Genomic DNA, 23,343 nt, shown 5'->3' with positions numbered 1-23,343 from the left:
AATCAACAGAGTATGTTTTATCAAAGCTCATAATAATCAAATATGGCTTTGGATAAACATCTAAATAAATAATAAAAAAAACTATAAATAACAACGATGAGAGTGGATTCAAAAAATGCAAGTTTTTATAGACTTTACGATCATAAAATTTTGTGAAAGACCAGAATAAGTATTTTTAGAAAGAATTTTTCACTGTAGAAATATTACTAATAACTGAAATTGGATTGGCTGCACAACTTCTATTTATTTCTGTTGAATATTGTTTTTGATGCTATGAACAAGAAACTATGAAAATTTGTCAAAACTAAAGATTATACCTTTGTAAAAACACATTTCTGTTTGCATTTGCATCATTTCTTTGTTGTATTGTTTTACTTCCTTGCATGCAGTTGTGTTATCGTCATTGCCATTTTTATCAACGCAAGTTTCCATCCATTCTTTCACGTTGTCTTTTAATGTATCTAAGTTTTTCTTGCAGATTGATATGTCGTCATTACCATTTACTATTTGGCCTCTAATAGACAGGATTATGAGAGTCCCAAGAAACGCTTTTGTTGAGCTTGATATCATCTTTATTTTCTATTTATTAGAAGGTGGACGATTACTAATTTCTTTAAAGATTTTGTAGTATGACATTTACTTTATTTATGAAAGGCTTATCATCAATATAATCATATAATCATTTGTTCTTAAACTTTTTTTGGTAAATTAATCAAGTATAAATTTCTATAATTATGTAACATTTTAACTTCCTTCTCCAAAAAGTATTTTCACGTTTGCTTTTAGATAATTTATGATGATTGGATATTGTTGCGATAGATTAGACAAATTGTTCATTATAAAGAATCATGTTTACAACAATTCATATAAGTAGAGTTCACCCACCTAGAACGTGTTTTGAATAAATAGATGTAACGTTTCTAGGAAACGAAAGCATAGTAGGAAATAAAACATTTCAATGTCCACTATAAGGAAATGACGCAATATATGAAATTCACCAAGAGCGGTTTAGAAAAAAATTAAAATGGGTTGATTTCAAATTTGCTCATGTTAACTCAGTTTACCAGATGAATGGGAAAGACATATTGCTTAACTAAGCTAGCAAAATTAAATGCCAAATAATCTGTTGCGCAGTGTTTAACAGACTTGCTGGCCTCTCTGTAACTACATGTCGTCTAGTTACAAAAATGAAGGCCGTTAAACAATACATGATATTCTGCTTTACAACATCTGTCAGATGTATAGAGTAGTTCGACTCTCATAATTATATAAGTTCTGAATTCAATGAAATTTATGAGCCTTTCGACAGAATTGCTAATGTAAAAAAAAGTCTAAAGAAATAAATAGAGGAATTCAACTTTAAGTATCAAAAAGTTTTAATTCTTCAAATATTTTGTTTCAGACAATTAAAAGGCGTTTTCCATCTGTTAAAAATTTTCTTGCAATATTGAATAATTGTAGCAGAAGAAACAATAGACGAGAAATGTATCATTTGTTTAGCATGCATTCCTTGCTTTTTAAAATGACTTCTGTATTGATGTTTGCTGATGATTTTTCCCATTTTAATTTGTTGAATTATGTACCTCTCTTTTTTTATCATTTCCCTCAATCCTAAAACTTAGTTTTAATGTCCAATCAAATATTCTTTATCACACATGCATTCAAGTTTTAGTTTACTATCATTCTCATGTAAAAACGTAAAACAGTTTGCAAATATTTTATTATTCTTAAATGTCTATGATAGTTAAAGAACATTTTTTTGTTATCTCTATTTAGAAAAAAAAATAATGATGGTTGCTTCAAATATTTTTGATGTAGCTACTATTTTCTCAGGCGTATCATTGGAAATATGATATAATATATTTCCAGACATTCATAAATATAAATAAGTAGAACTTTATCATTTGTTATGATCAATCAATTCGTTTTTGTTTCCATTATAAGTATAAACATAAAATGATAAAAAGATTTGCGAAACGGTAAAAGATTTTTAAAAAATTTTAGACCAGTCAAATTACCAAATGGCAGCTATGTATATATGATGATTAGCTTCGCTTATCTAAACTATAGAAAATGTTTAAAAAAACATACAAAAATGTTTCATAATGCTTTAAGTATTTTATAAGATAAAGATTGTGTTAGATTATCTGTTGGATTACGTATAAGCATGACTATGATAAATGAAATGTATGGTCTTGATGAGGAAGATAAATCCATAAGAGCAATTATTTTTTCATTATGTGATAGGCTCTGAATTTTAGGTTTTCTTTATATTTTCTTTGCTTACCATTGAAGAGGCAATTTGGCTATCAATGAAACTTCTCTTTTGAATTCTGTTGAGTTGTTTTCTATTCTTCTCAAACAGCAGCTTAGAAAAATACAACTGAAGCAGAAAGTGTCTTGTCCTAAAGTGCTAGTAATATTGGCATTTTGAATTTTGACATTAACACAAGACAAGTACTCTTCTGTGGACGGGGACACAAATTTGGATGATTTTTCATCATTTTTGGGATAAAGAGCCATAATTGCGGAAATTTAGTTTAAGAAAAAATATGCAACAAAAATATTGTTTCAACAATTCCAAGAAATATCATTTACATTGAAAATAACAGACGAAATTATTTTAATTCCTTATAAAAACACCCCTGGAAAAAATATGTTTATGATGACGTTATTCAAATTGGTCAACTATTTCAAGTGTCTCTATAAACTAAAAGAAAATGTGCACTGCAGATGTTAGTTTCTGCTCATAGATAAGATACTATAAAGCCAAAAAAGGAGTATTGTCTATCAGCAACTTTTGTTCAATTTTTATCGTTCATTATAATATGTTTTACAAACTTTTTACATAACCTAACATGAAACTTTCTAAAGTATATCAAATTCAAACAAGGCTAGTTTCTTAGGTGATTATCTTTATACATCCCATTTCACATGATTTTAATTTCTCATGTTGTTAATAAAATTTAGTTTATTTCAATGTATTCATTCTCTTTCCTCTCTCAAAAATGCAGAAAATAAGGACAAAAAAGACACATTAGTGGTTAGAAGACCCCCCCCCCTCATTAACATTTTCAGAGCACAATTTTCGACTTACATTATACATGATATACATGATATTTGTTTACAACATCTGTCAGTCGTAAAGAAAAGTTCGACTCTCATAAATATATAAGTTCTGAATTGAATGAAATTTATGAGCATTTTGACAGAATTGCTAAAGTAAAAAAAGTCTAATTACATTGACGTAATTTTATTAGCCTGCTTTAAACTTGCATTGTAATTCTCACGAAGACACGGATATAATATTGCAGTTAAGTTGTTCATTCTCTTCTTTGAGTCACGCAACGTCAACAAGAGTTGTGAATTTTTAGGTTTGAGAAGCCAGTTAGAGAAGTCATAGGATGTAGATGTGGCTCTAACATCATGCTTCTAATAAATTTTGCTTCGTCAGGTATCAAAGAGCCCAATTTATTCATCTTTTATGCTTTAACATCCACCAAAAAATACTTTAAAAAATTCTCTATGCATGATGCCTTATAATATTTTTCTTGCATTTACGCAGCATAATAGAAAAGCTTTACCTGCTGCTTTAATATTTAAATTTTAAAAATTGTTTGTGTGGGAGAGTAAATTAGTTTTTTCTTCTAGCAGCTGAAAAGCTGTTTTGTAAATTTCTAATTGACTATATTTACAATGTATGGATCTCTGCAAAGTAAAAAATTTCATTATAATTTTGCTATTGTTCAACCGAATAGTATTTGATATATTACAGAGTTAAACTTTCACTAGTTGACAGAGGTCATTTTAATAAAATATTTCGTCATGTAGCAATGTAAACTATTTATTACAAAGAATTCGTTGCTAATATCCTTTTCTGTGGACATTTAAATGTCACTCAATCTATTGACTTTTCTTCAAAACATGCAATCACAGATCTGATGCAAAAAAATAACTGAACAACAAACACACTAAGAAATCTATTTGAAAAATAAGGCCAAAACTCCTTTGTTAAAGATTGACTGTTTTTTTGGTTTCGCGTTCATACTTTGCCAGCAAAGTAAGAGATACTTCAAAGAGTGACTTACTACAAAAACCAACCTATGCAACTATCTTTATCGAGCAGCTATGAACATGCCAAAAAGCAGAATAATAAAAGATCTTGTTCCACACGACAATATCGTAGAGCATGACACGTCATTTAAAAACAGATGGATTTAATTATATACTTTGTACTGCATGTCACAAGGTGGTTTATAGTGCTGCTATCGGAAAAATGCTTTTGTTAATACCTTAATGAACATTTGAAGAATACATTACCACCGACTTTCTCTTCTACTTCCCGAAACAGCTTGAGACAACAAATAAATTTGATATTCTAAGAAGTATCTTATCTTGTATTCAATATAGATTCACTGGAGAATGTTATCGATTTTGACAAACTTTAAATAATTTATGGCTCGGAGAAGAAAATTCAAAAATGTCCCAGTATACGACATAGCAAGCTTTCCTCGCTTTGATAGATCTTTAAGCCAGCTAATATTCCATCCATTAACTGAGTGTGACACAGTGTCTTATTTTGGAGGGTGCGACAAAGAAAACCGCATTGGATGCCTGGAAATTAATTCATCCTCAACGGACTATTGAACCCAACAATTACATCGTCAGAAGAAAACATCACAAAGCAATCTATGGACGTTATTGAGAGGTGTGTGTTGCTGTTGTTTCAACGAAAGAAAAGGAAACTGATACAAACTGATTAAATATGCATGCAAAGGAAAAGTCAGTGCAAGTACTTTAAAGGCAATCTGTATTTAAACTGCGCTTTGTAATATGACTTTTATCCATTGCATTTTTACGACAGCTGTACGACCAATTTCGTATAAAAATCAGTTTCCTCGTATTCACAATTTATTGATTGGAGCATTTTACTGAACTGATTAGCAAATAGTTCATGTTCAATCGATGCAGACAAATGAACCAGTAAAATTGTCTGAATGTTCTGTTTTAAGAGCATGATACACTACTCAAGTTGAAAAAGCTAGATGTGACCATTTTACACAAATTGTTATCGGTGTTTTCACACGTTTTTATTGAATTCACTCAAATACATGCTTAAAATAATCGCTGTGTGTTCCTTTTTCAAATAAACTTTGATTGGATAAATTTCGATACAATACAATGGCAAGAACTGCGAAAAACCTCATTTTTTGTAATACAATCTACATATCTTTTGCCCTGTTGACGCCGCCATATTGGATAATCATGATGGCCCAACGCGCACACATATAATATGTACGTACCTATGACTACTACATCTATGGTAAAAATAGATATTTCAATTCGGCGCAAAGTTCAAATTTAAACACGGTAAACAATTACAGACTTGCATTGTCATGTTATATCGCAAGCTAAGCAAAGAAGATAAAAAATTGAACATGCCTTGTATATTTTAACTAGTCTGAGGCAACGTATTTTAAAAATGTCTGTTGTAAAAGCACTCCTACTTTGTTCTGAAAAAATGCAGCAACCCTTATTCAACGTTGATTGTTATTCTTTCAATAATATTGCCTTTTCTTTATCGCTTTCCAGAATTTGTTGTGAGCAAAACGCGAACACCAAATTGTATTCGACACATGCAAAATATAACGTTTGAAACAGGCCTTATTATGCGATGCCCGATGTTACTAAAAGATGTTAGATACAACCACATTTCACATAGTGATTAGCCGCTGACCGTGCGAGTACGGGCAGATTAAGAAAAAGGTGCGAATAGCGTACATATGGATTTAATTTTAAAAAGACAAAATACGATTAACAAGTTTTCAATTTACCTATTGATAATATTCTAATTGAAGAGTCAAGCACAATCCTTAATTAACATAATCAAAATCACTAAACATAAATTTGAAAGTTGCTTTTTATCGAGGAAATAAATTGAATTTAACTGAATGAAAATGAACTATTAGTTTGAAAAATTTACGATAATCGTAAAACAGAGGGAAATGAGAGCAAAGATGAGCCTAACCTCCATGGTCCTAGCTTTATACTGTTCGATCACTAATGTTTTACTTGTATTCTCCTACGTCCATGGTCCTAGCTTTATACTGTTCGATCACTAATGTTTTACTTGTATTCTCCTACGTCCATGGTCCTAGCTTTATACTGTTCGATCACTAATGTTTTACTTGTTTTCCCTACGTCCATGGTCCTAGCTTTATACTGTTCGATCACTAATGTTTTACTTGTATTCTCCTACGTCCATGGTCCTAGCTTTATACTGTTCGATCACTAATGTTTTACTTGTATTCTCCTACGTCCATGGTCCTAGCTTTATACTGTTCGATCACTAATGTTTTACTTGTTTTCTCCTACGTCCATGGTCCTAGCTTTATACTGTTCGATCACTAATGTTTTACTTGTATTCTCCTACCTCCATGGTCCTAGCTTTATACTGTTCGATCTCTTATGTTTTACTTCTATTCTCCTACTACCTCCACCGGCTGATCTTTAATGTAATATTTCTACTCTCATCTGTCGAAAATCATTTGACTAAGAAACACACAACTTGAATAAAAATTTTTTATATATTCATAAATATACCATATAATAATTGAGAACCATATTTAGGGTTGATACAGTATGAAAAAATGGCGTATACAGTCAAGAAACTTAGACACTTCTCAAAAGCCAAGACCTCTTGTATGTGAAGACACATTTACGACCTTTCCTTAGCGGAGGTGAATACCAAAACAACATTCACAAACAACATTATAAACTGTTGTAAGCGGTTGCACTTGATCTATTTTCAGTCAAATTAGTAATTATCCCGACTAATTGACATATTATGGTATATAAATAGATGTTGTTTTGTAATGAATGTAAATTCTTTCGTCTCCTTCATTTGTCTTCATGAACCACTATAGTTTCTTCTCTAGGTTTGCGCATTTATGTTCCTCAAAAAAAATTTTTTCATGTCATGTGATTTTTAAACATTGTGTCTATACAATGACAATATACATGATGAATTTGTTGTTTGATAAAGACTATGGACTCAAACGTTTCACTGTACAGATGTTAGACTTTTCAGTCGTTATAAAGCATATAATCATATTTCAAAACATTGTAAAAACAGTCATATTTAAAAAAATTTTTATAATTATGCAAAAATTAACAAATATCTCATAAGCTGACACCTCCGACAACAGAACACCAAGTCTTGGTTTCTATGCCTATATAGAGTAAAAAATGTTCTGAATTTTCTTCCTTGATGTTTTCCATCGTTACAAACATTTGCTGGCACGGATGAAACTATCAAACACAATAGTGGTCATTTTACGAGCGTGATTAACACTATCGTATCTACGTCATTCGCATTGAATATTAAAGTTTATTACATGTTATTTTGCGGTGACATGATTTCTTTGCACGAAATTTTCAAAACATGTCTCGCATGCATTTTACTTTTCTTTCAAGAATTAGGCATGGAAAATTTTGGGAGAGAAAATTTCTGGTTGTTGGTCCGTTATTCATGTGTATTCAGCTATTCCTGGCATTTGAAATGTCCCATGAAAACAGAGAACAGGAAATATTATACCGTGATTTTATGCTTTTTAAATGAATAAAAATGCAAATTAAGAACTTTCAAAGGCAATAAATGTATGAATCGAGATCTTCCCAGTCACATAAACTTCACTCAAGACAGACATGAAAGGTGAAAGCATGTTGGGTTACCGTTGAAGTAACAGTCATTTTTGCTATTTGTAGCATATTTTATTATATTCCAGGTGAGAAACGTACGTTGTTTATATGTCACGCCTTAACCAAAACAATCAATCGTTTCTTCGGTCATTTTTTCCTGTAATGCACGCAAATAAGCTCAAACTAAAATTTACAAACGTTACAGATGTAAAATTTTTTAAACTAAATATACAGATAGCAGAATTAAAAATTTTGTAAGCTCTGTAAAGGGGGCCTATAATTTAGACCTCGCAGAACAATGGTCAAGCTAGTAACGGTAGATCAAATTGCTTTTATAAGTTCACATAAAATTTCGGAATTCGTAGTTTAAAATGGCATATACATTATAGATACTCGTATATAGATATAAATGTAATACAATCTTCTGTTAGACAGCTAGTTCATACGTATTTTAGGTAACATAAAATTTTTGTGTGCATTTGGACAGTTCTTAAATTTAAATGTGGGCTTTGTACTGGTTGTCCAATCAACCATAAAAGTTTTTTCTGATCGCATACATATTGTCTTGATAAACAAGTACGTCCTTTCACACAACAAAAAAGCCTTATAATGGTGCACTAACTTTCACACCAATATATGGCATCTCTTCCTTTTTTCTGTCAAAATGATCATGATTAATGTTTTATGATTTTCATGAATAACTAGGTTTAGGGTTTGTGCTCGAGAATGGTATGAGAAAAGTGACGGGATTAAATATCCCAAAAACCAACTACTGGGAAACATTTCTTGGATGGGAAATGTTTAAGTCAGTTTGGAAATCAAGAGTTGTCGATATTACAAAGGAAATGCGAAACGGACTGGAGGCACAAAATGTTCCCTTGGTAACACCCGATGGAAAGAAATGTGTGCGTTTACTTGATTTACTTCAAGCTGAGAGAGCATTAGTCGTGTACTTTGGCAGTTGTAGTTGCCCAGTGTTTATGAATAAACTGAAAAAATTTGGTGCTCTAGCTCAAGACTTTTCAGATATTGTGGATTTTGTCGTTGTATATATTGAAGAAGCACATCCCATTGATGGATGGTCTTTCAAGGTAAATTCTTTCATTTCTTCAACATAATTTTGAATTGATGAAAATCGTAGAGTTATATTATAGCTACGTTTTTCATTATGAAGAATAGTTTTTCCAGTATAACATGAAAGAAAAGTTAAACGTCTACAGCAATTTCGTAATTCATATAACCAGAATATTAACATTCTTTGTATAACCAGAATAATAACGCAGCATATAAATTTCATCAGGTAAAAATCTTTTGCAAACACTCATAACATTTTAGTAGGCTATATAGCCAGACAATATGTTCTGCTGACATAATAATAGATTTTTTATCTTACTGATAAAAATGGGACCTTTTTCAAAGGCAGAAATAGTGAACTTCTTTTGAACTATACTTTCATTAGGCAAAAACAAAGATGCTGTTTGAAAAAGAATCGTCCCTTTCATTATTTGACAATTTTTTGTGTATAGAAACACATGTCTTAAGATTTCTTGATAAAGTCATGAAGGAAGCTAATTTCACGTCATTTTAGAATAACTTTATCAAAGTACGAAAGCATCGAAATCAATATGAAAGATGCAAAGCCGCGCAAAAGCTACAAGAACTCAATCTTCCATGTCAAATAATGGTAGATACAATGGACGATAATGCAAATGTGGCCTATGGAGCGCTGCCTGAGAGACTCTACGCCATCGAAGAAGGTAAAGTCGCATACGTGGGCGGACAGGGACCAATGAATTCATCAATGAAAGCAGCACGTGACTGGCTAGAGTCATATCGCGAAAAAAACACATTTAGAAGATGGACAATCTAACCCAGCGAGCAAGAACTGTACAGAATGCAAACTTCGTATAATGACATTTTGACATATTTTGGCCTTGACGCTGAGACTGTTGTTTCTTTATCCCAAAACATTTTTTAAGCGATTGACAATGCCCTAATGTATGATGTTGTACAGATATGGAAAAACATTATTCAAAAGTGAGATTTTTACAAGGATGCGTCGACAAAGGAACTTTAAAAACTTATACACACACATGCATATTTTTTTTGTTACTTACAAAAGCTTAAAAATACAAGATAATGTAGGTTTTTATGCTATTAGTATATCTAAAGGTGGATCATGAATTCAATTATAATGAATCGACAGTTAGGAGCAACCAAAGTAGAACATGCATATATGAATACTTGCCCCCAATTATCGAGCTTGCGCAGCCTCTGAGTAGCTACGTAGTTTACGATACAAAACACAAAACTATAAACATTGATATGAGTATTTCTGGAACAAAAAATTATTGATGTCGTGTCAAAATGAAGGGAGTAGGGCGAATATACCCCGTCCAGTATAAAATAAAGCTTTGCTTGCAGTGATGAACGAATGCTTTATCGTAACATGTTCAAAGTTCGTCATTTACATAAAGCAGACATTCCAAAATGATATTTTCTCGTAGACGTTGCTGACACGAACTGAGTGCAAGAACAGGGCGTTGTTTTGTATTCGCACATCAAGGTTACCATAGAAACCAAACGAAACCACCAACGACTTTTGTTGCTAATGACCAGGTCTGAAAGATTAACGTGCGACATACGTATAAAGGACCTAGGTTTCTGCCGTTTATAAAACAGATCACTGGGGATTTTTGGTCAAAACAGGCAACCGAGGCAATTGCAATCTATCGCAAATACCAGTTTTCGCATGTCAATACTTGGGCATCATTTAAGGTTAATGGCAAAAGTTTTAAATCGTAGGATAGACATGCCACTTTTTTATCATTTTATAGACAATAGTGATGGAATTTAGTACGGATAAGTTTAAGGAGCCAGTATTGAAAGACATATAATTGTATTACGTATTGTATACAAAAAGGAATCAGAAATAAGTTTGAAAAAAGTAGAAACATTTTTATGAGGTACAGTTAACGCTATTGAGGGCATTTGCGTGAAAGTTATATACTTAATGTGCAAGAGAGAACCAATAATTTAAATATGCAAATGATACAATAATTGGCTACAAGCGCAAGCCAAAAACTAAGTTTCAAACGACTTTCTCTCCCTTACAATTTGTAATAGACCGTATAATTTCACCATTCAACTGTCAAAAAGAACTGCTCAATTTTCATATTTTATTTGGGAAGACGTTATAGCCTATAATACAAATTTACATTCTGTTCATATTTAACCACGGTCAGATGTCCTACAACAGGCAAAAATGACATTTGACGTATATATATATGTTTGTAGATGTAGATCACCCATGACAATAAAGTCGTTAGAAGGACTGTTCGTGTTGATGTTGATTGACGTTTCGACAACCTTAGCGGTAGTCATCTTCAGAGTTCCCGGGTTCAAACCATTCACTTTAAGACATATATAGTCGAACTTCATTCCAACAGCACTTAGTGAAAGAAAAATTATTTAGTGGATAAGAAGAATCTAGACAAATTACTGAATTATACGTCCAAAGCCAAGAATCAATGTTGAATGTCGTGGAATGGTATTGGTAAGGTCGAAAGATCAATGCTACTCCAAAAGCGAACTTGCTAGTGAAGTGGGTTACAGCTAAAGAAATGTCAGTGACTATGTAGAGAGTAAGAACTGTGGAAACTATGGTCCAAAACTAAAATCCCAAGAATGAACAGTGCGAGAGTACCCACATTGCTTGGGGAAATTATCACGTGACAGCCTAAAATCCTTCATAGGTATATAGCATGGTTGGAGGAAGGCTTACCAAATACTATTTAGTTGGTGGTTTTCATAGATTGACTTTACACTCTCCAGCAATTGGCCGTAACGACATGTTTTGAGTTTTTTTTTAGTGTATAATTACAGTGTTTATTATACATTGAAATATTTACAAATCACCTACAACTCATTTCACATATTTTATTAAAACAGAGATAAAATATTTTGGTGTAAGTAAGTTGTTATTGAGAAAGCGTAACGTTATAGTGAAGTGGTTTTACTTTATGGTTTCTTGATAGCCCTACACGTAATGACGGACCTGGATTCTTAATTTTAACACCGCTAAGAAAAAAAGAACCGCTGGTTTTGTTTGTAAACAGTTTAGGTGAAGAAAATGTTGAGATTGTCCCTTCATTTTTCATATGCTTAACGCTCTCTTTAGAAGAATTTATAGGTGATGACTTTTTCTCCTTTGTACCAACGCAAGAAAATGTGGAAATTTTCCCTTCATCTTTCAAATGCTTAACGTTCTCTTTCGAAGAATTTATAGGTGATGACTTTTTCTCCTTTGTACCAACAACAGGGGTGCATTTGTAGTCGGATGACTCTTTTTAAAACAAATGTGTATCAAAAATTTGTTATTATAAGCACTCGTCAGAAGAAAAACTAATAAGAATAACACCAAAGACAAGCTGCGAGCAAATGCAATTACGTGTGTATCAAACTGTTTTGATATTTTGATTGTATAATCATGCCCACTGCATTCTGGTTATTTCATATGTAAATAGGACACTTGAAATCAATGACAATTTTTATAAATACAAAAATAAAAGCCTACCGGAAAACATATGACTCCCACCAGACATTTTCTTGCCGTTCTTCAGGTTCACAATTTTCTCTTCATTGGAATCACTTTCGACATCATTGTCATGAATCTTGTTCACTTTAGCACTACCCTTATCGCAGGTGTCGCGTGCATCGCAGGTGTCGCGTGCATCATCATCTTAATTAGATTAAATGAGTAAGAGAGCATTCAGGATTGTACGTACATGGTACTGCATCTTACATAATAATGATCATGTATTTTCAATTTGAATCACACACTACAATACCATGCAAAACGTCAATTAGAAAGTTCATCACACCATTAAAAGTAGTACTACATGCAACACATCACTATCTTCATATGTACATCACTATCTTCATCCATACATCACCACCTTCATACATTCCCACTCCACCTTTATGTATCCCCACCCCACCTTCATACATCCCCACCATCATACATCCAAACCTTCATGCATCCACAACTTGATACATCCTTAACTTTATAAATACCCACCCTTATAAAACTCTGAGAAAATCCTTCTCTGTCCTCATTTAGGACAGGTAAACAAAGTTGTCATTTTCAAAACTTGTGCTTTTGACTGATTACTCTGTAAACATTATGAGTTTAAAATTAAGGGCTTTGTGATGGGGAAAAAGAGTCTTACCAAAAATGTGAATTTGAGGTCAATGTAAGACAGCATTATATAATGCTTAACAATGAAAAACTTTAAAAATTCTAAAATCATTGTTTGAATTGGATTTACTTCATTACTGCATAGATTAGGGCAGCTTCCCAACCTTTTTTCCTCTTTCATGATGTAATCACTTTTCACAGTTTCATCTATAATTTTATATACCGATACCTTGACTATTTATTTTGATATGACTGCTTTCATTTTGTCCAACATCATTATCCTTTCTGTCATAAGGTGTATTTATTAGTGACATTTCAATTGCTTTTTCTATATCTCTTTGGTACAACTTTTCACGGACAGAAGGCCTTCAAATAGAAAAAAAATCTCTTGACGTTGTTGTATCACACATTGAAGAAATTAGTGTGTACATTGGATTACACAAGGCGAAACAAAGGCTTATAAAGGATTAGAGATCTACTACAATATCTGTGTAAAAAAGCATGATGCCCTCTAGCCAAAATTAAAAATCTATTTATGGGTCACACCTTCTCTCGCCTTTTTTCTCTTTGTTCATTTCCTTCTCTTTACGCTTCGCCTTCTTTGTTTGTGGTTCAAAATCAACTTCAAAATCATCTGAAACATATCATGAAGTCATAAATACAAAAACTTAGCAATTTAAAACAAGAGAAATCTACATAGAACATACAGGCATGACATTGAAAAGGAAGTAAAGTATGGATCCCGGTCTATTTTTATTGCATATCTACCATATTAATAATCTCAACTTTTTCATAATAAAACAATGTAAAATGTTTAATAGTGCACTAGATCAATCATGGCATCATGCAGCCAGTAAATAATTATGGGGCCTACATTCACATTTGTTGCATCAGTATTTTTTTGAACAGTGTCAATGTAGGTACATGTAAACTGATACAATATAAAATGTACCCTTCTCCTACCTATGTAAACCAGAGTGTATAACCACATACTTTACTGTAAAACAAAGCAATTATAATTTTCATTAATAGCTACGTAGCTATGAGATCACCGTAAGTACAATACTTTACCATCACTTTCACAATTGGAGCTCATATCAGTATAATTAACATTTTTTCTCCCTTTCCTACAAGAGATGATGGTGAAAAATAAAACATGAGTAAAAATAAATGCTTGTAGATGTAGATCTTCAAGGTTAGAGCAGTCCTGAAAACGACTGTTGGTGTTGTTAATGATTGACATTTTGACATCCTTTGATCATCAGAGTCAAGTAACACACCAACACCAAGAATTCTTTTCAGGACTGCACAAAGCTGGACGATCAACATCTAAAAAATATAACATAATAGGTAATGAAAATTATAAATTCTAATATTAAAATCGTCCCAGCTTTATTAATCACCAATACTGTCAACCAACAGTAAAACATGTTTCACCCATATGCCATACCATAGTAGTGATAGTACAAATTGGAATCAAGTGACAAATTTTAGAATTCTTACCTTTTAGATTTTCGCTTAAAGGTCATCTTTAATGAATATTTACAAAATTAAAAAATATGCTATCAGAGAAAATACTAATGAAGTTAGGATTCAATTTTAACTTCTCGTGGTTTTAACATGACTTTCATTATGTAGTTGAATAATCTTATAAAGTTTCGCGCCTTGGCGTCATTACACTGGATCATATCCATCAGGTGGTCATTTGTCCCATTGACACAAACAATAACAACTTTTCTCATGATTTCAACCCTCCGTTTTCTTCCTTTTTTTGTGTTGTCTTTTCAATTTTTGCGTTGACTTTATCAAACTCTGATCGAATGTAAGCATGAACGAAAATTGTAGTAGATTTTCATTCCTAAATCCTAATGTGTATCAAATGTGGTTTGATCTTTAACTTATCAACGTTTTCAGGGTGGGCGAACTACGTAATTTTCAATTTTAACAATTATCATTCCTCGCTTTGTTTCATTCACAGCGTGTTTCTATTTTGATTCTAATTAATTGACATTTGCTTCATTTGTTACGATTGCAAACTTGACAAAACAAAGGAACTCTTTATTCAGAGTTTTTCTTTTCTATGGAGGGTTCTAGTGCACTCGAAACAACAAACCTTTCACTCGCAAATGCCAACGAGCAATTTTCTTCCCAGACCAATATTTTGGCAAGTATTTTGGCAAATATAGACGAGGAATCTACACGTAAACCTGGTAGAAACGCTATAATTGCTTCGGATTCTCCTTCAGGAACATTAGATCGAATGTTAGACCGAAATACATCAAAATCTGACGAAATGAAAAACTCTAATGATCAAACGGGTGAATTTGAAAGATTCGAGAACGTCGAACTTGAAAAGGAAGAGGTTAGAACTGTAATTTTTTAAAGGTTTATTTTTTAATCAATCATAAATCTAAAAGTCCACTCTGTCAAAATATTGTTTTTGGATATAACTATTAAGAAATTAAGTTTTCTGAAAGTTATAATTCAGCACAAATGCATTTACTTGTCTTCTTTCATTTTCATTATATTCTACTCATTTTTGTTTCAGTGTATTTCAAACAACTGCTCATTTTTGAAATCAGCCAACATGTAAAATTAGCTTGATGCAGGAAAAATTTATCCCCAAGGAAGCATAAATGCAATTGAAATAAATTTCATGCTTGAAATTTGTAATAAACAGCATCAGCAATTTGTATGTGAAATTTGTAGGTGTTATTTTACAACTTTCACCATTTCTTTTCACCATTTAGCGAACAACCATTTCCTTTTTATTCAGAAACATCATGAACCCAAAAAAATGTACCGTGTGCAGAAGAAGAATAATCGATACTATTTCCAGCATCCCTACTGCCGACTGATTATAGCTTATGTTATTGTCTTTCTCAATTTCCTGATATATGCAGAAGATCCTGTGTCACACAGTGTGGTTGAAGCTGAATTACCTGTTGTGGGAAATGATGTTGGTTTTTTAATCTTTAGGTAAGTATTTTTTATGCAGTTGACAGAATGACTGAATGACCTATATCAATAGTATGCAAGCCATTTGAACAGGTTTAGAAATAGTTGATGGAAAACTTGAGAATAACATGATAAGGTGCTTTGAAATGGTAGCAAAAACATGCTCATTTCAAAATATAATTTTAAATTTTCTAAGTCCCAGCCAAGATGATGTGCAAATTGTACAAAGCACATTGCTCAATGTTATTTGATCTCTGCAGTTGAGAAGTTGACTATTTGTAATAGTGAAAAGTTCATGTCTTTTCTAAACATTGATTCAAATATTTGCAAACATTTGAATTAATATCTATAACCTCTTTAGCAGATTTTAATATTTTTTCTGAATACAAATTAAACAGAATATTATAATACTATACCACTGTTTTACACCTTTTATACATTCATAGATGTCTTCTGCAATAGTATGAGCCTGGAGAATTATAGCATAAGCAACAAGAGTGACAAGGAGAAGACTCGCATTCGTTGGTATCTATAATAATAAAAAGTCAAAAAAGCTGTAATAACTTGAAATAAACAGTAAGAAAAATGCCTGTTTTTTAAAGGCTTACCCCTAACCACACACACAGAATGAAGTTTCAAAATCCCCTCACAAATTTTCATGGCGTAGCTATGATTTGAAATATTTTGGCAAAAAAACATGCCATTGTTGAATACATTAAATTGCCATTACTTGGCAGGAGCGAGATTTCTGTGTTGCAATCATTGAGTATGAGTTTCATTGAAGTTTTAGAATAAGGGCAAAATTCAGTAATTTCACGCAAACATTCTCATTCATCATATATCATACACCATTTATATCATATATGAAACATATCACCTTGTATACATCAAAAATGTTGAGACTACTATTACAAACAAATTCTAAGAATCACTCGACCAACATTTTTTGATGTCAGGGTCAGGCAGACTTTATAAAGTTTTTGTAAATTCCACTGACGGGTAGCTAATATAATCAAAACTAATATTACTATGGACAATATTGTTTCCGTTATATTGATTTCAAACTGATTGCCTACTTGATGGTACTTGATAAACTAAAAGATTTTTTATATTAAACGGAAATCTCAGGGAGGTAGTAGATCAAGGATGATCTCCCCCTCAGATGATTTTTGTCAGAAATTTTAAAGTTATAAAGAAATGTAACAACAACTAATTGTTCTTAAATTCAGGGGAAAATATTGCAATAAGAGTAATTCAATTGAAAATTCAATACTAAACCTACTATATCTCCAATCTACTTTCTTTTTATGTGCTTGCTGTTGTCATTGTTGATTGATTGAAAAACTTTATTTAAAAAAATTAATTAGCCTTTTCAGCAATAGCTACATGAAAAATAGCAATTGCACTTTTGCACTACACATAATTTTTTGACCATATGTGTTAACTCAAATGACAGATTACATATTTTAAACCAACAACCTAAGAATATTATAAACAATGACGTGGCCTTTAGTTAAGAAATAAAAGTTGTTTAATGTATTTTTGACTCCCAACATCATAAAGATAACGGTCTCTGACAAGGTGCTGGAAAAGTTACACATAAAAATTCAATCACGTACATTTCCTCATCTATAGAATCTACATCAGGTGAGTTCATGGACATATAACAGGAAAACGTTCACAAAAATCCCCGTGTATCCATTGAAATCATAAACATAAAAAAAAACAGGATTCTTACCTTGCCATCTTTAGGAAATACTTCAAAGGAATTCTGGACTTGTGCGAAATATTTGCTTCGACGTACGGTTTCATCACAATGCCGCATGTAACAATACTGAAAAAATCATGAGAAGTTTATCCAACAACACTCATAGAATGATAAGGATAATATATGTTACGCTTGAATAAAAAGTATGTTAAGTTAATTAAGCCATATTTCCCACCTGATTATTCCTGAGAAGTGGAAAAACTCGGCAGTTAAGTACGACATGTAACACATGCTGACGATGAAAATCGGTTCCAGAACTACAGAAGGAAAACAAATTCAACATCATTGATAAATTTTTTATACTTATTTTTTTCAGTAATATTCCGACGCCACAAAACGATCAAACTGAGCCTGGAGTCCGAAACTTGCAGTCAAAAAATCAAAAATTGAAGTCAACACGTTTATGGGAAGCCATATGGAACGCGCATCAAATTGTTCTTTAATAATTGTTCCAGTAATTGTTCTAATAACTGTTCTACTAATTGTCCTAATAATTGCTTAAATAATTGTGCAAATAATTATTCTAATATATATTCTAAAAATTGTTCTCTAATAATTCTTTTGAAGCCACACAGAAATCGCACAGGATTGTTCCCTTATACGTCATGTCGTCGGTATATTTACCTACCGTACATACGTACGTACCTCTCACGTGATCAGTAAAGTTACTAAAATACGCAGTTAAATACGCCCATAATAATCCAATAAGAACACCACCAATACTGACAACACAGAAAGCTGCAATACCGATGAGAACCTGCAATGAAAATGACTTAATCATAATGGAAATCAAATGAAGTTAATGTATAACTACCACACCATAATACGCTCAACCTTTACGGCTACTAACTATGCTCTGGATACCAACATACTTTCTATTATAGTCTGAATATTTTGTATTTGCGACAATAACTTATTTCAACATTTACATCAAGGCCGTAGCTAACTTCATAGCAAATGAGAAGACCACCCACTATACCGCTCGGCTCTATAGTACATAGCTACGTCAGCAGACATCCCATGAAACATCCATAACACATCCATCAAAGGTTCATTTGTAAATTTCGACAACAAACTAACTGTAGATCATTCAGGTTGGTATAGTCCAGGTTCGTATTTTTTATTTTAAAGATGACTACAGCTAAGGTTGTCAAAACGTCAGTTAACAACAACAAAAACAGTCCTTTTCAGGACTGTACAAACCTGGACGGTCTACATTTACAAACATGTAACGATACTCCCGGGTTCAAAGCATTTACTTTATCAGGCTAAGTGTTAGTTTTTGTCATTACGATAATAAAACAAAAAAAAACAACTTTAATTGGGGCGATGAAAAGTCGGTGGTAATTCAATGCATGATCACTCATGATACGAACCTCTCCTATTTCCACAGTGGCCTGGGTGGCTAAAGCTTCGAAAAGTCGATAAAGCGCGACGGTTACAGCATCTAAATTCAACAAGAATAACAGATTTATTCGAAGTTCTCATGGAAAAGACGGGGCGAAAACGCAGCTTTGGTCAGATGAGGCAGCTGGTCAAATATGTTAAAGAAGTATTCAATCTGATACCATATAAATATAGTTTACATTAACTAGTTTTCGTCATGATTTCATTTACATATACATATGTAAAATACAGACAAATTATTTCATTTCAAAAGCAATTTCTCAACGAACAAGTGAAGTACACAGACCTGAAACCGAAAGCAAAACTCATTATTTAAGAGTGATTCACCAAACACTAAAATATAAAGCACTTCGTTCACATGGACTTCTTCAAAGACAGCAAGAACCTAGGACATATTGCCAAATAAATAAAAACACAAGCAAACAGTAAGAAAAGATACAAATATTTCTCCAAAAAGCAAATCAAGTTTAGTAACAAATGACTGAAAATAACGTAAACCAATTCAAAATTAAGAGCGCTGATATCATTTCGTTTCACAAATAACACAAAACGGACTTTCTTATTCATTCATCTGTCTCAACATAAGTCAAAACATCATTAGTGTGTTTCTCCTTCATAAGGCACACATAGATAAAGTATTTGATTACTCACAGCAACAGGATCAACAGCTGCTATGAGACACGAGAAGAGCAACACTTGTAGAAGAGGAATACCAAGATCTGTAGTGGCGTAAAGTGTAATTCCCACAGTAAACGTGTTGAATATTGTTCCCTGAACAAGCAAGTAATAAATTTAATATGTTAATGGCATAGAATGTAAAATTCCCACAGTAAACGTGTTGAATATTGTTCCCTGAACAAGCAAGTAATAAATTTAATATGTTAATGGCATAGAATGTAAAATTCCCACAGTAAACGTGTTGAATATTGTTCCCTGAACAAGCAAGTAATAAATTTAATATGTTAATGGCATAGAATGTAAAATTCCCACAGTAAACGTGTTGAATATTGTTCCCTGAACATACAAGTAATAAGTTTAATATGTTAATGGCATAGAATGTAAAATTCCACAGTAAACGTGTTGAATATTGTTCCCTGAACAAGCAAGTAATAAATTTAATATGTTAATGGCATAGAATGTAAAATTCCACAGTAAACGTGTTGAATATTGTTCCCTGAACATACAAGTAATAAGTTTAATATGTTAATGGCATAGAATGTAAAATTCCCACAGTAAACGTGTTGAATATTGTTCCCTGAACATACAAGTAATAAGTTTAATATGTTAATGGCATAGAATGTAAAATTCCCACAGTAAACGTGTTGAATATTGTTCCCTGAACAAGCAAGTAATAAATTTAATATGTTAATGGCATAGAATGTAAAATTCCCACAGTAAACGTGTTGAATATTGTTCCCTGAACAAGCAAGTAATAAATTTAATATGTTAATGGCATAGAATGTATAATTCCCACAGTAAACGTGTTGAATATTGTTCCCTGAACATACAAGTAATAAGTTTAATATGTTAATGGCATAGAATGTCAAATTCCCACTGTAAACGTGTTGTATATTGTTCCCTGAACAAGCAAGTAATAATTTAATAAGTAAAATGTTTGAGTAGAAGGGTGGAAATGGCTCAGCACACTATTTTCATATTGATCCTCACACACTAGCATGATCAAGCTCAGTACACAGGTTCTCAACAAGTATTAGTGTAACTCAACACTTGCATCATAAAGAATAATTTCCGTCACATCAAATGTCACTAACACACCATAATTTGCTCAATCTTTCTTATTAGTACAAATAACCTATTCATATTTTCACATGATAAGAGTATTTGAAAAAGCTTATAATCTACATTGCTGTTGTAAAATCATTAATTCATGTATGCAGGATAATTTCATATTTAAGTTTTTTTTAAAATCGTTGTCTACAGATTATAACATGCTTATAGGAATATCAGTCACCCAAAATTATCGATGTTCCAACAGCCGTGATGTATATTGCCAACAAGCACCTAACATTCCACCAAACTTACGGTACTTATGATTGAGAAAATAAATCATGAAGGATATAACATACCACGACAGCATAGAGTAAAATTGTCCCCATATTATCAAAAAATGCCCTTCTATGAAGAAAGTAGCCAGCATCCAAAACAATTCTAAATATGAAATACATATCTGTAAATTAAATTTCCATGGTTTCCATAATTAAATTTTTCTCTAACATGTATTCATGATTGACGCAACCTCTGTATTATTGATTTGATTTAGTTTGTTGGGCTCAGATCAGTTTGGGCTCAGACTAATGCCAATGTTACATGGACCAATAACTGCACGTGTTTTATTGCTTTTGTGAAATCTACTCGAATATCACACCAACTAAATGTTGTTATACTTTAGTTTGAAACACATTAAGAATAGTCATAGTTGTTGAATCATCAACACTAGCCTTGGTGCCTTCAACAATATCATGATTTATCCTCTTTATAGTTTCTGGTGTTCAATATTTTGATAATGTCATTGTTTGACAAAGCAAGTGAATCAATCAATTTAAAAGACAACTTACGGTGGCAACATGAACAGAAAGAATATTCTTGAGTTGAAAAATGGAATATCTGCAACACTTTTGAAGTTGGAATAGCTTTAGAAAATAAAAGATAGATAAATGAACAATTTACAAACACTCAGTTTAAAATTTTAAGCTTTGCTTTTTGTCATTATTTTAGTCTTAAAGCACGATCTTACTGTAAAATTAATCCAAGAAGAACGCCAAGCAAAATAACCATGCTGAAAGATATAATTGAGAATGAATTTCTCGAACACACTAACACTGATAGCAGGTTTGGATAAATGGAACTTGTAGCTCCCCATGATTCAGGTACAACTTTTGACAATCTTGAGGTCATATGAAATCCTATATCAAACCAAATGTAAATTATTAACAACTTTTCTTGTACAACCCTCAAATTTTACCTTGGCATGCCAAAGCAAGTGGCTATTTTCATACATTTTGCCAAGATAAAAATACTAAAATTGTCCAACATTGTGAAAATTTTTACTTTGATTTTGAAGGTTACTATATTTATTACACATGCATTATAAATTTTTATGCATAAATTACAAATTGAATACATTGAAACAGACTTTTACAGGCATTATACTATTTATTTTTTAAGTATGTTTTCCTCATATGTAGTAAGACTACCAGAAACATGGTTTTCAACCAAATTCTAGCAAAAGACTCAAAAGTAAATACATGAAAATATTATATTTGAAATGAACACTTAAATTTTTATTGCATTTCGTGCTTCCTGGCTGTAATTAGCAATCAGACTGTCACGATGACAAGCGACATATTGCTTCTAACTAATTTAGTCGGTCAACGTAAGTCGATTTTTATCAAGTAAATAGGAAAAGAAACATACTCTTCATTCCCTATTATAGAAAATGGTTTGCTGAAAAAATTTCAAGATCATTCATAGGTAGCGTAGTATCGCTCTACGTGGGAGAAGTCTGAGTTATGTAACTTTATTTTGTATTTAATTTTAATTGCAGTTTCGTAACAGCATTTACTTGTCACATAATAAAGGTTTACTTGTTCAATAAAGACGAACATTTCATTGAATGAAGCATATAATTTGCTCTCGAGCAGGTGTTAAGCCGCTTTTTATAAAATCGACTTTCGTATGTATTTACAAATCCAAGACCTCATGTGGATACAAGGAGATTAAAACTTACATATCTGGCAAATATCAAAGCAAAATGAATGATAAAATATACAAGCACTAAAGACATAATGAAAACATTTACCACGAAATGTTGCTTCAAGTTAAGGAACATATAAATCAAAACAAAAGATGTTAAACAAATAAATCTGGTTAAAACCTATGAACGTACCGACTTTGAGTAGAGTGGCGAGCAACACCCATACTGTTATGATAAAAGACCTTGCAATATATTCAAAATCTAATTTCGCCACTTTGATTTTGTGTTCATGACGACGAGGTTCATTCTTCTCACTTCCATTATGATTTGATGTATTTTGGTTCGTATTATTAACAGGTTTCTAATCCACGAAAACGACAAACTGATTACAAAATATAAACAAACTCAAAGTACATAAACAAATCGTTTCCACACGAGCATTCATCATAATTCCAGATGGTTTATCTGGAATCCATACTCGGTTGTCATTTGCCTTCTTTAAACAAAAAGAAGACCAAAAATACGTTTTTATTCTGAGCAACACCGGTTCTATTGTGAACTCGTCAAACAGCTATCATTAATATTTATCACTTC

At 32.1% G+C, this 23,343-nt stretch overlaps 3 protein-coding genes and 1 long non-coding RNA gene across 13 annotated transcripts; 2 read left to right on the top strand and 2 right to left on the bottom strand.

Annotated features, from left to right (window-relative positions):
* Positions 1 to 413: 413 nt before the first annotated feature.
* LOC124454285 lies at positions 414 to 18,172 on the top strand. 4 transcript variants are annotated; one of them, XR_006951375.1, is made up of 4 exons: positions 414 to 424; positions 10,668 to 10,672; positions 15,824 to 15,880; positions 17,944 to 18,172. XR_006951375.1 is itself a non-coding variant. In XM_047005122.1 (3 exons), exons 1-3 carry the CDS (start codon positions 14,982 to 14,984, stop codon positions 18,068 to 18,070), a joined length of 612 nt encoding a protein of 203 aa, XP_046861078.1. In that variant the 5' UTR covers positions 14,784 to 14,981; the 3' UTR covers positions 18,071 to 18,172. The 4 variants fall into 4 exon arrangements, 1 of the variants encoding a protein (XP_046861078.1); XR_006951374.1 differs by lacking the exons at positions 414 to 424; positions 10,668 to 10,672 and adding exons at positions 14,982 to 15,263; positions 16,306 to 16,435 and having other exon boundaries at positions 15,678 to 15,880; XR_006951376.1 differs by lacking the exon at positions 10,668 to 10,672.
* Positions 11,556 to 14,798, bottom strand: LOC124454280. Of its 3 annotated transcripts, none has more exons than XM_047005114.1 (6): positions 14,405 to 14,798; positions 13,973 to 14,028; positions 13,448 to 13,535; positions 13,131 to 13,267; positions 12,278 to 12,442; positions 11,556 to 12,046 (listed from the first exon to the last, which is right to left on the bottom strand). In XM_047005114.1, the coding sequence occupies exons 1-6, from the start codon at positions 14,428 to 14,430 to the stop codon at positions 11,682 to 11,684; spliced, it is 837 nt and encodes a 278-aa protein (XP_046861070.1). In that variant the 5' UTR covers positions 14,431 to 14,798; the 3' UTR covers positions 11,556 to 11,681. The 3 variants fall into 3 exon arrangements, with proteins under 3 accessions (XP_046861070.1, XP_046861071.1, XP_046861069.1); XM_047005115.1 differs by lacking the exon at positions 14,405 to 14,798 and adding an exon at positions 13,865 to 13,898 and having other exon boundaries at positions 13,973 to 14,336; XM_047005113.1 differs by lacking the exon at positions 14,405 to 14,798 and having other exon boundaries at positions 13,973 to 14,335.
* Positions 16,199 to 23,343, bottom strand: LOC124454278 (Na(+)/H(+) exchanger beta-like). Of its 5 annotated transcripts, none has more exons than XM_047005107.1 (11): positions 22,942 to 23,343; positions 21,790 to 21,958; positions 21,611 to 21,685; positions 21,122 to 21,203; positions 19,686 to 19,805; positions 19,345 to 19,419; positions 19,004 to 19,075; positions 18,273 to 18,384; positions 17,803 to 17,884; positions 17,598 to 17,693; positions 16,199 to 17,443 (listed from the first exon to the last, which is right to left on the bottom strand). In XM_047005107.1, exons 2-11 carry the CDS (start codon positions 21,948 to 21,950, stop codon positions 17,326 to 17,328), a joined length of 993 nt encoding a protein of 330 aa, XP_046861063.1. In that variant the 5' UTR covers positions 21,951 to 21,958; positions 22,942 to 23,343; the 3' UTR covers positions 16,199 to 17,325. The 5 variants fall into 5 exon arrangements, with proteins under 5 accessions (XP_046861063.1, XP_046861065.1, XP_046861064.1 ...); XM_047005109.1 differs by having other exon boundaries at positions 21,874 to 21,958; XM_047005108.1 differs by having other exon boundaries at positions 16,199 to 16,388; positions 22,942 to 23,340.
* Positions 21,838 to 22,669, top strand: LOC124454295. The gene is made up of 2 exons (XR_006951385.1): positions 21,838 to 21,922; positions 22,489 to 22,669. It is a non-coding gene; the product is annotated as an uncharacterized LOC124454295 (long non-coding RNA).

Source organism: Xenia sp. Carnegie-2017, unplaced genomic scaffold, assembly GCF_021976095.1.
Source record: "Xenia sp. Carnegie-2017 unplaced genomic scaffold, XeniaSp_v1 HiC_scaffold_3, whole genome shotgun sequence".
NCBI classification, from domain to species: Eukaryota; Metazoa; Cnidaria; class Anthozoa; order Malacalcyonacea; family Xeniidae; genus Xenia; species Xenia sp. Carnegie-2017.
The sequence above is the reverse complement of the archived record's forward strand: the minus strand, read 5'-3'. Positions and strand labels throughout refer to the sequence as shown.